Here is a 14,465-nt window from a genome sequence, read left to right on the forward strand (position 1 = left end):
CCTAAGGTAGGACCTGGTTGGGCGATGGCCCAGGGCGCCGAATATAAAGTTTAATATAAACAGGGCGCCGAATATAAACTAATTGGTTATTTTACCCTTTGCCTTTTTTTTTGAATGGGGTTAAATTGAGCTAGGGGCGCCGTAGAAATCTCGCCCAGGGCGCTAGTAGTGCTAAAACCGGCACTGATTGTATGTTTATATGTGTGTAAACAGTTATATATGTATTTATGAGTGAATATTTATATATGTATCATTAAACGATTATTTTTAATCTAAAGTCTGTTTATGCGGTTCTCGATGACATAATCTTATGATCTTCAGCGACTATCCGCCTTTTTTATTCTAAAGTTAACAAAATTTGTAATTCTTATTGTATGTATTTAATGTATTTTATTCATTCTTTTATTGTAAAAATTACTTTGAATAAACTAAAAAAAACAATTTTAAAATAAAAGTTAAATTTAATAGACTCAAACGATCTTTGCATGATGGTCGACAGTTGAAGGTATTGAACGGGTGGTTAGTCTTTGTACTTTCTCAATTTTATTAATATCCATTCTTGTAGAATATAGTATCCATTCTTGTAGATTGCTGGCTGCAACCACGAATTCTAGATGAGGGCGTACAAACGTTGTGAATAGAATTTTAAGAAGTTTTGAAGTTAATTACGTCGGAAGTTTTAAGAAGTTATGAAATTAATTACGTCAACAAAAATAGGTGGAAGCAGGTTCTGGAAATTTTTGACAATTTTTGACAAGGGGGAGAGGGGAGGTCAAGAAAAGTCGACATCAACAACGTTACTTTTTATAAAAAATTTAGTAACTTAAAAAAAGGAAAATTAGGCTGTGTTTGTAGTCTTGTGTTACACTCACTTTCAATATTTTAATGACGCTAACTATTATTTTACTTTTTTTAAACCGTTTTTTAAACCGTTTAAAATTTAAATTTATTAATTGTATTTAAAAATACCCCACACATGCAAAACTAAATAAGCACACACGAGATGTTTACTAGTAACTCTATTATTTTATTCAAAGTTTGTGTTTGTTGGTCTGCTGTGAAAACAAACAAAGATTTATGTAAGTACATAGTCAACATTACATTATTTAAATGTTTATACCAATTGTCGACAACCTGCTGCTTGCAAGCCAAATTTGATATCCAAATTTCGATGTTAAAATCGGCTCTCCAGCTCAATGCACAAATAAAATCATAATGTTGAAAACAAGATGTTAGTAGCTCTTTAAAAAAACATAACAATTTCTATAAATTGTTAATTTTGGCTCTTCCTTCTTAAAAGATTGCCAACTCCTAGTTTATGAAAATTATCAATTGCATTATTTTGTTATACCAAATAGATTGGCACATTCACGGATTGTATCAATGCACTGTATAAAAATGTTTAACATTATCTAGGAATAGGGTTGTCTGGTACACGGGTGCCGCCCGTTGGTTACTACCTGGTTAGCATTATCAAATGCTACCCGGCATCCTAAATTGCTCAAATGCTACCGTTATCCATGCAAAAACAATTTATATTTCATAATTTACATATGATTATTTACATATATATTTTTTCGGTTTGCAATTATTAATCGTAATAAAAAAACTTAAAAATACAAGTTTGTTATGTGAAAGAAGATCTTGAAGATCTTGTAAAAAATTTCAATAATTACGATTTTTTTTATCAAAGTAAGAGTTTCGGAAAACATCGAGGAATATTCTCCTTCATCAAAGTTTTAAGGTGGTACCAGGATAAAAAATGGCTAAAATTTTTGAAAAATACTAAAATGAATGTTTTGAATTCTTAAATCTACCTATTTCAATATGCGTTTTTTAAAAAGTCGATTACCTTCTTAATTTTAATCAAATTTGCCCTTTTTTAAAGACCCTAGCAACAACCTTAGAAACGCTTTTTTTCGCCAATATCTCCAAACCAAAAAAGCAATTGACTTCAAATTTTTGCTAAACAATGCTCAAGACGTTTGACTTCTCCTTAAATATTATATTAAGCTACAGGCTGTACGTTTATGTTTAAGTTTATGTTACCATATAATTACAATATATTACTTTTTAAATCTTGTTTCAGCTTTTTTGCAACTTTTTTTCTCTCGCTAAATCTTAATTTTTCAGAAAAAATAACTTTTCATAGAAAATAGATAATGGGCTGAAAATTTGCAGGTTTAAAGATGAACATATTAGGAATGTTGTCTATCAATCAAAAAATTTTTTTTTAAACTCATTTTTATCATGTTTTGGTCCCAAACTCCCTTAAATTTTATATCTTAAAGTTTGAATGTCAACCTGGTAAAATTCAAAATGTTTCAAAAAATTCTGTTTCATAGACAACATTCTAAATACATTAAAGAATTCATGTTCAAATTTTCAAACAGTTTTGACAATCTTTAAGTTAGTTATATTAGATAAAAGAATAGGCAGTTTTGGGGGTAAAATAACACTAATTATGCGCATAACTAATGACGCCATCACTAAAACAATTTTTTTTGTTCTGTTTTTTTATTTTTTTTGTTCATTAATAAAAAAGAGTTAAAGTTTATTGATAGTTTTCAATTTTTTGTTAAAAAAGTTGCCTTTACCCTAATACCACCTTGATGTTTCTCTTTTTTTTTTTAAATTCCATACCTGGAACAATTTTTTTAATATTGACATAGTATTGACTTGTAGTTTTTTGATAGTTTGCGTAAATTTAATTTTTTTACCTTCTATTATGCGCTGTAAGAAGTTTAAACCAAACGTGTTGCATGTAGCAATCACTTTTTTTTCGATTCACTTTTTTGATCAGAGCATGCTTTTGTATATTTAAATGGTTATATATATTTAAAAAATATTTATAAGTAAAAGTTGAATTAATTTTTTTTTTAAACATTTTATTTTTAACACTTAACTTTAACACTTTTTCTTGAAGCTGTAAATTAGTACTATTACTACTATTTAAAATGTTGTTTTTTTTTTCTTTTTATTTTGTTTTTTTTTATAGAGGGAGGGGGAGGGATAATCAATTGCTGACGTTTTTTTAATAGGAGGGTCGGGTGGTCTCTGAAAGTTTGACAAATTTTTGACAAAGGGGAGAATAGGCCGAGAAGGGAAAAATCGCCAGAAAATTGCTGACGTAATTAATGGACAGCCCCTAAGACGGATTCTTGAGGGACGCCACTTAACACCTCTAACCACAATGAAACGCAATCATCCATCACGATTGGTTGAAACCACTGATGTAAAAATAATTTTATCCAATCCAGGAGATTTCTAGTGAAACCATATGCCTTGAGTTTGTAAATTAGTTGCTTATGTGGAATAACATCAAACTTTTTTACTGAAATCTGTGAATGCTATATCTATAGATACCTTGTCATATTATGCTTTTGGTATCATTTCAATCGGCTCCAATAAACTAGTCACACACGCTTTTTTACTATTAATGTTGATCATTTTTTAAACAAGGTCAGGCTCAACTAAGTCATCAACCATACTGTCACGTATTATTTTCTCCATCACTTTTCTTACAATTGATGTTAAAGATATAGGCTGGTGATACTTGAACAGGATCTTTGGGTTGTGCTTTGATAGTTAAGTCAAATTCAAACTCATAACGAGCTTGATACATGGCCATCTTTAATTGGTCATTACACGCTTTGTATTTGATTAATAGTTAAAGATTTTTATACCCACTTGCTCTACATCAAAACCATAGTTTATTTTGAGCTTTCAGTTTATTCTTGATGTCTTTATTTATCCATTCGCTTGATCATCTATCTTGATTTAGTCCCTGGGATGTTAGTTTTGTATGCAGCTTCGTTGTGGTTCAAGAAAATAATATAAGAGTCATTATTATTACGTCCGTTGAACTCCATCTGCCAATCAATATTGTTAAAGTGTTAGGATACTCCTACAAAGTTACTTTTGTGATAAATGCGTTTTTCAACCGGTTTATCTAAAACTGCGGCGAAATCCCATGGACGCGATGAGATTTCTTCAAAGATGTTAGAGGTGCATAATGAATAAATAATAGCGAAACTCGATTTTCATTTTGGGATCTAACTAAATCAAGAATTTTGTTCGCTGTGATTTCATCAAGTTGAAAAGTGGGCTTAGAAACAAATTATGCAAAAAAAGACTTTGGCGAGGATGTTAATAAAATCATTTGAACGGATATTTGTGTTGGTGACATTTCGGATACCGTTCAAATCTCAGTAAATCCCTGGCATATTAAAGTTACCAAAAGTTAACTATCTGCTGCATATCCTAGATAAAAGTTCATTTGCTTTAGTAATGGAAGTTTTAATTCTCTCAAATGGATCTAGCATGTATAGCCTGTATATGCAGATTAGAAGAACCATACAACATTTTGTACCAAATTTGTTGATAGGAATCATATATAAATTTTTTTTTTACCTCATTAGGTTTTATTGTGAACATGAATAACCACCCACCTCTTCTGCTGGACACGATTATTTCTGAACAGCATGTAGCTTTCATTGTTTATTATTGATGATTTAGGCCACCAAGTTGGATTTGAATGTTTCAACTAATGCTAAAAACTCTGGCATTTTATTATTTAGGGGTATTGCATTGATATACCAGCATGGTATTTTTTTAACAGTGGAATGTTGTAGCAGACAAATAGCTAAAAATGACGCATGCTCTAGATGAACGTTGTTTAGATTAAATTTGTCATTATATGTTGCGGATATATTTATTTTGGATTGCTGTTTATCTACTTTAACTACAGCATTATTACATATAACGTAGTAGTAAACTGTCGTCGCCCATTTATCTTTTAAATTGAGAGGATTGTTTTTCTTTTTCAATTCGTATCCTAATTTTCTATCTTGTTTTCTCTGTGCTTCTTTCAAATCTAGATTAATATAGATGTTTTCCAATTCAAACACCGTTCTGCTTTAACTATTTTATCTCTGGTGACAGTGTCTGTCGTTTTGACTATAATAGGTAAGGGTTTATTATGTTATAAACATGAAAACATAAACGAACATATCACACACGGTCGTCAGATAGTCTGGTTGGACGAAACAAGTTTCAACCTTATTTGTAGAAAAACGTAAGGACGTAGCAGACAAGAAAGTAAAGCAATAACGACAATACTTGTTTTAAAAGGTTCGAACTTTATCAACAACATATACATTATGATAGAAACTCGTAGTGGATCATTTAAAGCTGATTCTTGTAACGAGTAGATCTTGGCTATGTTTCACAAGTAAGTTATATCCGGAAATCGTTTAAAAAATTTTATCTTCGTAATAGACAATACTCCTTATTACTCTTATTAGGAAAGAGCATTTTAAAATTTACCAGCTTATGTGTTACGTTTGTGATCATACAGTCTAATGTTAAACATACACTTTCTTATTTACAACATACACTTTCTTATTTACAACATACAGCTTTTTATTTACAACATACACTTTCTGATTTACAACATACACTTTCTTATTTACAACATACACTTTCTTATTTACAACTTTTGTGTTCTCAATTACATTTAATGTTTCTATATAATAATTTTCGTTTCTCAATTACATCTTACGTTTTTAAATAATAGCTTTTGTTTTTCATTTGCATCTTACGTTTTTAAGTTACAACTTTCATGTTCTCAATTACATCTTACGTTTGTCAATTTTAACTTTCAAAAGGTGTTTACTGAGAATAAATTAATGTTTAACAAAAGTTTAAAAAATGATATAGGATCATATCAATTAATAAATAATTTATAAATGAATTTTTAAAAATGTGTATAATGTAAATGTAATATGTGTATAATTTATACGTATGCGTGTAATATAATATGTGTAAGTGCATAAATGAATTTTTAAAAGTGTGACAAAATGTGACAATTTTTCTTATTTTTTTATTTTTTTCAAAACTATATTTTCAAATAATTACAGATGAAATTAAAATAAATACATTGCTTTTTTTGTGTTTTTAATTGATTTTATCTGAATTAGTTTTAACTGATTTAATATCTATTTAAAAGAAATATCAATAACAAAATTAATAAACGTCTGTGTGTATCTTTAGCGTTTTGTGTTTTAAACTGTTTAAGAGGCTTTTTTTTTGGGAAACAACGCTTGGATTGTTTTTCCATGAATATGGTCTGCAATTCTTTATTAAATTTATAACATGAACTCAGTTTTAAATAAGATTTTGGTACAACATAGTGGTTTACTGAACCCTGAAAATCTTGTAGCATTATTATAGTTTATTTCTTTAAAACAAAATTAATAACTTAAAAATAGTAAGTTAAAAATAAGTTACAAAGATTATTTGGTCCATAATTTGTTTTATGCATGAACTGTAAAACAATATAGATGTCAAGCCTGAAAATATTTAAGGCATTGAGTAAGGGAGCAGAGGGTTGGGGTGCAGAGGGTTGGGAAGCAGAGAGTTAGATTGGCTAGCTAAGGTTTCAAATCACAATACATAACCGTATTAAGAGCTATTATTTTTTTAAAATTACTAAACAATATATAGGAATGTTGGATATCAATACTTAAATACCTGCCTATACAATAATAATAGAATAACCTGCTAATTATTTTTTTGTTAAAGGAAGGTCATTTTGCTCATCTCATCCAAACAGCAGGGTTTGATGGTTCATGTTAAGCTTATCCTAATATTTTAATGCATAATGAAAATAAAGAATTGTATCTTTTTTTGTGTCTTCAAAATAATTTTTTTTATTTTATAGATGTCTAGTTGAAATCAAGAATAAAAAATAGATAGTTAATTGTTGTTTATAATTTATGCATACAAAATAAAAAAATTAATGCTCAAAATCAAACAAAAAATTATTTTTTCTCAAAAAAAGAATATAACAAAGGTTTATACAATGCATTTAACCAATACTTAAATAGTGAATTCTTAAACGTACACATTTTTTAAAGTGTTGATTAATCTATATAAAAATTTATTAACTAAACATCCCGCTAAAAAATGAGGCGTTGATTTGATGTTGATTCAATGTTTCTCGTCAACATTGATTCCATATTGATTTTTTGTCCAAAATGTTAGCCACTTATCAACGTTGATTTGGTGTTTACAAAAAACGTTGATCGAATGTTGCTTTTTAACGTTTAATCAACAATCATTTTTTCCTGGTGATTCAACACTGATTTTTATAATAGCCGACGGTATTTTGATATCGCTTTTTGATGCATATATCAAAAAAATATATATCAACAGTTAACGAAATATATATACATATATATATATATATATATATATATATATATATATATATATATATATATATATATATATATATATATATATATATATATATATATATATATATATATATATTTAAACAACTTTAAAATGTATTCTACAAAATAGAGTGCTCAATGTTCTTAAAAGAACTGAGCAATTATAAATTAGTAGAAAATCACTTAAGAAATTTTTTTTTCATTTAACACTGTATTTCATCGATAAAAAGACTCATCAGAAATGCTCTCATCAATAAAAAACTCAGTATTTCTGATGAGTCTTTTTATTTATAAAACACAGTGTTAAATGAAAAAAAACTTTGTTAAGTGATTTTCTACTGATTTATAATTTATATATATATATATATATATATATATATATATATATATATATATATATATATATATATATATATATATATATATATATATATATATATATATATATTATGTATGTATATATATATAAAATATTTGTATATAAAATTTATACATATTGCTCAAATCTTAATTTGTTTTGTAAATAACAGGCTGTAAATAAAGGATTTAGCAAAAAAGTTATTGATAGAGCAATTCAAAGCTAACTCAAAAGAATAATGAAAGAAAGTAGGCACTACATTAAGTAAGAAAGTTTTTTTATTGAATTTAACACAAAATTTACATTTTCAAACAATTTATTTAGCGTTTGCAGCATTGTTCATTTTCAAAACTTTTCGATTGAGTCGTGTTCCTGATTGACTTAAAAATTTCGAAATGCCTGAATAACATTCGCAAATTTTTGCATCATGATGCTGTCGTGTAATTGCATCTAAATCAAAAATTCAAATCAAATTTGAAAAAAATCAAACTGCAGAAATTATAGCAAATAGTTACATAAATGACTGACTAGGATAAACAAAATATATTTCCTGTGAAATAAAAAATCTAAAAAAATGCATAAAACCATTCTTACCCACTATCATATGATACAGGGTGTATGTTTTAAAATTTATCTTCAATGAACCACCCGAGACATTAAAACAGGCCCCAGCGTCCTTGCTCATCAACAACTTTCCAAAAGCAAAAGCCAATTTATATTACCTTCACAACCACTAAGAGAACTTATCTATTATTAAAAAAATAAAAATTACTTAAGGGTCAGAACACATATTATGTTTATTCTATATGAATGAAATTATCTTAATTTCAATACATGGATTTTTAAAATTGACTCTTGAATCACTTTTCTCTTTTATCTATTTTTGCTATCTAACTCAACGCAAATCTTTTTTGAAAATCTTTTTAAAAAAATGTAGTAAAATAAACAATATTATTATTATTTATGTAAAATATTTTGTAAAAAATTAACCATGAAAAAATACCTAAATGGGAAAAATAAATAAAACTTTTATTTAATTTACTCTGGCAAGACAAATGTCTTTCTTTGCTATCCTCTTTATCCAAAACACAATTTTTAGAGCCATTTTCTACCTAGGTATAGATAAATTATACATACAAAAATTAAATAAAATTTTTAAACATTATATAGTGATTTTTATTTAAACTTGTCAACAAACATGTATTTATAAAATATTTGTCAACAAAATTATATTCTATAACATATAGTTCTGATTTCTATTAATTTTTTTACTGCACACGCACACAGATTTTAATTAGAACAAAAGCAACATTAGGACTTTTTGTTACTAATATATTTGAAGACAACATCATTTTCCCTTGAGATAGATTAGTTTCTTTGGAGAAGTCATTGTTATTTTCAGCAACTGAAAAGCTTGCTATTTCACTGTGTAAATGGGGAGTTAATATTGATTTAAAAACATCTATAATTCAGTAAAAAAATAAGCATTTTATTTTAACAAACCATTATTTTACTTTTACAAAAATAGTTAACCTGCTATATTTGGAATCACGTTAGATGTTCTTTAGCTATTTGAACTATCAAAATAGTATCTTCCGTATAGTTCTTCATCACCAATCACAATATCTTAATCACTTTCACAAAATGTCATTGCTGTCTTTCTCCTTTAATATAAACTTTACTTTATAAACAAAAAAAGTGCATGATTTGTGTAATTCTTTATTGCAAAATTTTTTATTTGTTAAAAACTAATTTTAGTAAAATTTACTTTTGCTTTGTCCCTTTTTTCTCTTCGATGTCAGTTTCAATATTTGAAGTATCTGCTGCTTTCTCTAAGTGTGACTGAGCTTCTTCATAAACACAAATCTATGTACATAAAATCATTTATCAATATCTAATGAAGATGTAATTAAAATTTTTGCGGCAAAAGCAGGCCCTATGAGAATGGAGTGCAATTGGTGCACCGCATAAAAATTAATGAATTTTAATGAAAAACCCATGAAAATTAATGAATTTTTTAGTTTTTAAAAAACACTAAAAGTTTAAAAAAAAAACTAAAAACATAGTTAAAAAAACTTTTTTTAATCGTTGGAAATCTTCTTTAAACATTCTAAAGACATTCAGAACATATAATTTAAACAAATGCCCATTGGAATATTGGATTTAAAATAAATGATATTAAATGAGACTATAGTCATATTGTAAAGCAGGCCTAAAATAAATTTGCACCAGCACATGATTATCCTCTTCAGTGCCCTGGTCAAAACATACAGTTCAATATCTAATTCAATTATTTTACATTTTTTTATAGTAATATGCAAACCTGTAGTGTATAAAATCCTAGCAGGGTATATCTTCCAATCAGAGGTTGGTGCCTGCAAGGTTGTGACAGCTTTACGAATCGCAGCGGAACTTTTAAATGGCAGCCAGAAGCATTTCCCATCATTTTTCATCCAACTTAGCAATCACTTCCACTTCTTTAATTTTTCCATTTAAAGTTCAACAATGGCAAATGAAATTTCAATATTCTGGTGCAATTTAATTCTAAACAATCTTATATAAGTTACAAAATAAAATTAAAAATACATTAGAGATTAAAAACAATGAACTTTGTAAAACGCTTTTTAGATTTATTAATGTAAAACACCAGTGTAAATATTTTATTATTTCTATAAACATACCAGGTATTTGTTTCACACAAAAAATTTATAAATTAAAATGCATTAAACTCACTTTAAATTTGTTCAATGAACTACATATTTGACAAATTTACAACAAATTTTACAAAATGACACATGCACAGACATTCTTTAAAAATTGATGGTCTGCAAGTATAATCAAAGCTTGTGTTTTTAATTCAAGAAATCAGTGATCATAAGCAATATCACAATGTCTAAGCACAAAAAAAGCATAACCACCTTTTTAAACAGGTATCATCAAGCCTTTCTTCAAAAGTTCATTTTTTTTCGGAAAAATTGTTTTTAGGTTGGCTAATGAATTTACATAACAAACGTCTAAATAAGATGTTTCAAAACAATCAGGAAAAAACTTTCGAACTGAATGAGGATTTAGAGCCTTGCATTTTACAAGATCTACCAAAACCTCTTCTACTAAAATAAACCCTTTGTCTTGAATAAAATAAACTCTGTCTCATAGATTTGATGTGATCTTTTTATTTACCACTTGGGCAGAAATTTCTTTACCATTCCTTTCTCTAAGAAAAATATCCAACTTTTTTCTCTCATCTAATTGATTCACTATTTGGGCAACAGTCTGATGTGATTTTTGCACCATTTTTTTAATTCAACCCAAAAAGTTTTCAAAAGGAAAAGCTGATAGATGATCAAGACTCTCCCCAAAGTTAACACAATCATCAGCTAAATGAATCATGCTATGAACATTGTATGTTACCAAGATCTCCCCATACAAAATTTGTACTTCTCTGACAAACTATATTAGCAAATGCCACTAACAATTCATTTTTGGTCATTTTATTAGAAAGCAGTATGTGCATAGCAATTGAAAGAGAAATAAATAAGTCATAGTTTTATTTATTTTTCCTTTTTAAAACAACAGGTCCAGCATAAAGCAGAATAATCGAAACTCTGTTGCTTTCCACTTCTCAAGTTCATTTAAAGAGCGTGGTCTATGTTGAAAATTGGATGGTGTATAACTTCGTAAATTTATGAGTTCATTTGAAATACTGTCTTTAACAGATTGACTTATTCTAATACATCGGGGACCTTTACACCAGTTTATTAGAAGTTTTTTAACTACCCCAAGACATATAAGGTGCATATAGTCTAATGGGAATTCAGTTACCATTGGGAAATTTAACTGAACAAGTGGAGAAAGACTCTCAAGCTGGTGACCTTCTTTATAAAAATTATTTTTAAAAGCCATGTCAGTACAAAGTAAAGTAGTCGTTTCCAATAATCTTACGCCATGTTTTTGTGTGCCAACTGCCATACATCTTTCACAGCTATGATAGCCACTATGCCCTATAATGCATTTAACAAATGCTCTTGCAGACGCATCACAAACAAAAGCTTTAATAGTCACTTGCAGCTCTTTATACCCATTAGTTTGCAATTTTTTCATTTCAAGAATAAAATCTTCAAAGCACTCATCCAAATTGTTTGGTTTTCCCTGACCATGCCAAATTGCAACAGCATAGGATCCTTTTCTGTTAATATTAACTAGTATAGGCCAAATGGAAGTCTTTTTACTATTGCACATAGGTGCACCATCAATACTTACAATTAGATCAAGCTTTTCCTTATTTCCAACTGTTGATATGTAATAATCAATTGCACTTTTAACTCCAAGATATATATTATCGCCTCCACTGACATATAAAACATTAACTTTTTGAAGAGATTTTTGTAATGTCTGCCAGCATTTTGGTATAGATGGAGTAAATTTATTTAAGTGAAATAAAAGTGCATTTAAAGCATCATCTTTTATACAGTATTTTAATAACCACTCATATAAAAAATCTTTTGTTGAAGTTAGAGTATCAATACTACTGTATAAACTATTTTTAAATGCAATGTCGTCAACATCACAATAATTAGATTCAACTTTACTTAAACAAAATTTATTTTCTGGCGAAGTGATTAAAAACATCAATATATCACTGTGCACATCTTCAGAAACTTCAAAAATCTTTTGAATGTCTAAATCTAGATGAACGCAATTTCCTCTACCAACAATGTTGCACTCTTCAAGAAGATATTTTATTCTTTTTTCAGTATTTCGTTTTTCTTTCATAAATTCTCTCATATATAGGCTTCTGTCATATTTAGGCATTATTATCTTTATTTTATTACATCACAAAAGAAAAAAAAATAAAGGCATTATTATTCTTAAAAAATACAGAAAAAATCAATTTAAATTGCATTTTGTACTATATGATTTAAGTTTGCAGTCAGAATTTATCAGGCAAATACTTGCAGCCATTAATAATTTGCTATGATAATAGTAATGTTATTATAATAAGCATTAATAAGCCAAATTGCTGCTAAAGTTGTGACTTTTTCATGTTAAATTGTTAAAATATTTATATTAAGATGTTCTATTATCCTCAAATAGTTAAAAAAACTACCATAATTTCATTAGGATAATCTTTATTCAAGAACTGAAAAAATAATTACTTAATAAAATATATGTTTTTCAATAAGTTTATACTCATTTTATAACGTATAATACAATTAAAATTTGAACAAACGTTTTATAACCACCAAAAATAACAAAAAAATCCCAGCAGAAAATGCTCAGCAAATTACTGTTAGTAAACGGCTCAATAAATTTGTTTTTTGTCAACAGTAAATCAACGAACGCTCAGTGTTTGTAAATAAACGTTGATTTGCTGTTGATAACATTGCTGTTGCTACAACATCCATTTATGGTTGATCGCCGTTGATCGCTAATATCAACGCAAAATCAACGTTGATCAACATCAAATCAACGCTTCATTTTTTAGAGGGATGAGGTTGATTACAGGACTTCGTTGATGGGCTACCAGATCAACTCAGCGTGTCAACCTTGGCCCATTTCACGCAACATTATTATTTTAAATAAATTAATTTACATAAGTAAAAATAACCGCTTCATGAATATTACCTATAAAAAAATACTAAATTTTAAGTTCTTAAAAGACACAAAAAGACTAAAAGACTTAAAAGACAGCTTTATTCTCTTAAAATACATTAGTTACAAATATACAGGTTATGTTATATGTAGGTTGAATAAAGACAAAGTAATATAGTTTTTTTTTTAATTTAATAAAAAAGTTGGTTTTGGTCCCAAAAAGGGGCTAAACTGTTTACACGATTATTTATGATAGGGTGACTGTTAAACTTTAAAATTTGCATAGTTGTTTTATAAGAATCTGTGCCACTTTTACGTTCAAACTATCAAAACTTGCAGAAATCATTTATATAAGGATTGATCATTTTCATAAGAACTGGTTAATTTCACAGTTTTACTCGTCTATTCAAAATTTCATTAGTACAAATCTGAATAAGTGAGACTCTTCAATGAGGGTGATTTTGTAGCTATATTAGTAACGAACATTTGTGGAAAATTTCAAGAAGTTTCAGAAAGTATTAGTTAAGATATTATGTAAACGGTATAACCAAAACAACAACAAAAAAAACGTTCTATGAAAAAACAGTTTTAAAAACCAGATAATATTTATTAACATAAAACAGAACGGAACTAACTCAATGGGATCCAGATTTATAGGGTTGGCATCCTTTTTTTTTTGGTGTCTTTTTTTTAATGTAAATTCTTTTCTTAGACCTTTTTTCTCTTCTTTGTGTTTTTAAAATATTAAATGACTATTTACAAAGATATAGATGACTATTTACAATGAATTAAAGTTCTATTATGGCCACTTTTTAATGCATTTTTTTCAAAAAAACTTTTACGTGGAATATTCAAACAATCAAAAATATTTCCAATACAAATAATACCCTCATTGAAACTTATTAGAGCAGAATACACACCAATTGTGAGTACTTTTCTGCTACAATAAGTAGATTTGGGACAGCGTGTCCAAATAGTTTCATTTAAACACTCATTCACATTTTGCGTTTGGTCATGGAGACATTATTCTATAGAGAGTATTGACTTAACTTCTGAAAAAAATTTTTTTTCAGTTATTTTAAGGGCATAAAGAATACTTGAAAACAAATTGAAATGGAATTGCACTTGAAATAACTTGCAATGAAGGTGTTATAATTCCATAACATGGTTGCTAAAGGCGTTGCTAAGAGTCTTCTCTTAGCATAAGGATAAATTGAAATAACCCAATTTCTTTTCTTTTTTTTCAAATTTTGATGACAAATTATGATTCTGTC

General features: G+C 27.8%; 1 protein-coding gene across 7 annotated transcripts; it reads right to left on the reverse strand.

Annotated features, from left to right (window-relative positions):
• Positions 1-7,859: 7,859 nt before the first annotated feature.
• Positions 7,860-13,083, reverse strand: LOC136083600 (uncharacterized). Of its 7 annotated transcripts, XM_065803051.1 has the most exons (7): positions 9,923-13,083; positions 9,368-9,465; positions 9,133-9,263; positions 8,928-9,024; positions 8,642-8,711; positions 8,194-8,346; positions 7,860-8,049 (listed from the first exon to the last, which is right to left on the reverse strand). In XM_065803051.1, exon 1 carries the CDS (start codon positions 12,409-12,411, stop codon positions 11,164-11,166), a length of 1,248 nt encoding a protein of 415 aa, XP_065659123.1. In that variant the 5' UTR covers positions 12,412-13,083; the 3' UTR covers positions 7,860-8,049; positions 8,194-8,346; positions 8,642-8,711; positions 8,928-9,024; positions 9,133-9,263; positions 9,368-9,465; positions 9,923-11,163. The 7 variants fall into 7 exon arrangements, with proteins under 7 accessions (XP_065659123.1, XP_065659126.1, XP_065659124.1 ...); XM_065803054.1 differs by lacking the exon at positions 8,928-9,024 and having other exon boundaries at positions 8,642-8,707; XM_065803052.1 differs by lacking the exon at positions 8,928-9,024.
• Between the last annotated feature and the right edge of the window lie 1,382 nt (positions 13,084-14,465).

Source organism: Hydra vulgaris, chromosome 08 (assembly GCF_038396675.1).
Source record: "Hydra vulgaris chromosome 08, alternate assembly HydraT2T_AEP".
NCBI lineage: Eukaryota > Metazoa > Cnidaria > Hydrozoa > Anthoathecata > Hydridae > Hydra > Hydra vulgaris.

What these genes read in the sequence shown, in the direction of transcription:
- LOC136083600 (XM_065803054.1), bottom strand. Translation starts at nt 12,411, where the DNA reads ATGCCTAAATATGACAGAAGCCTATATATGAGAGAATTTATGAAAGAA.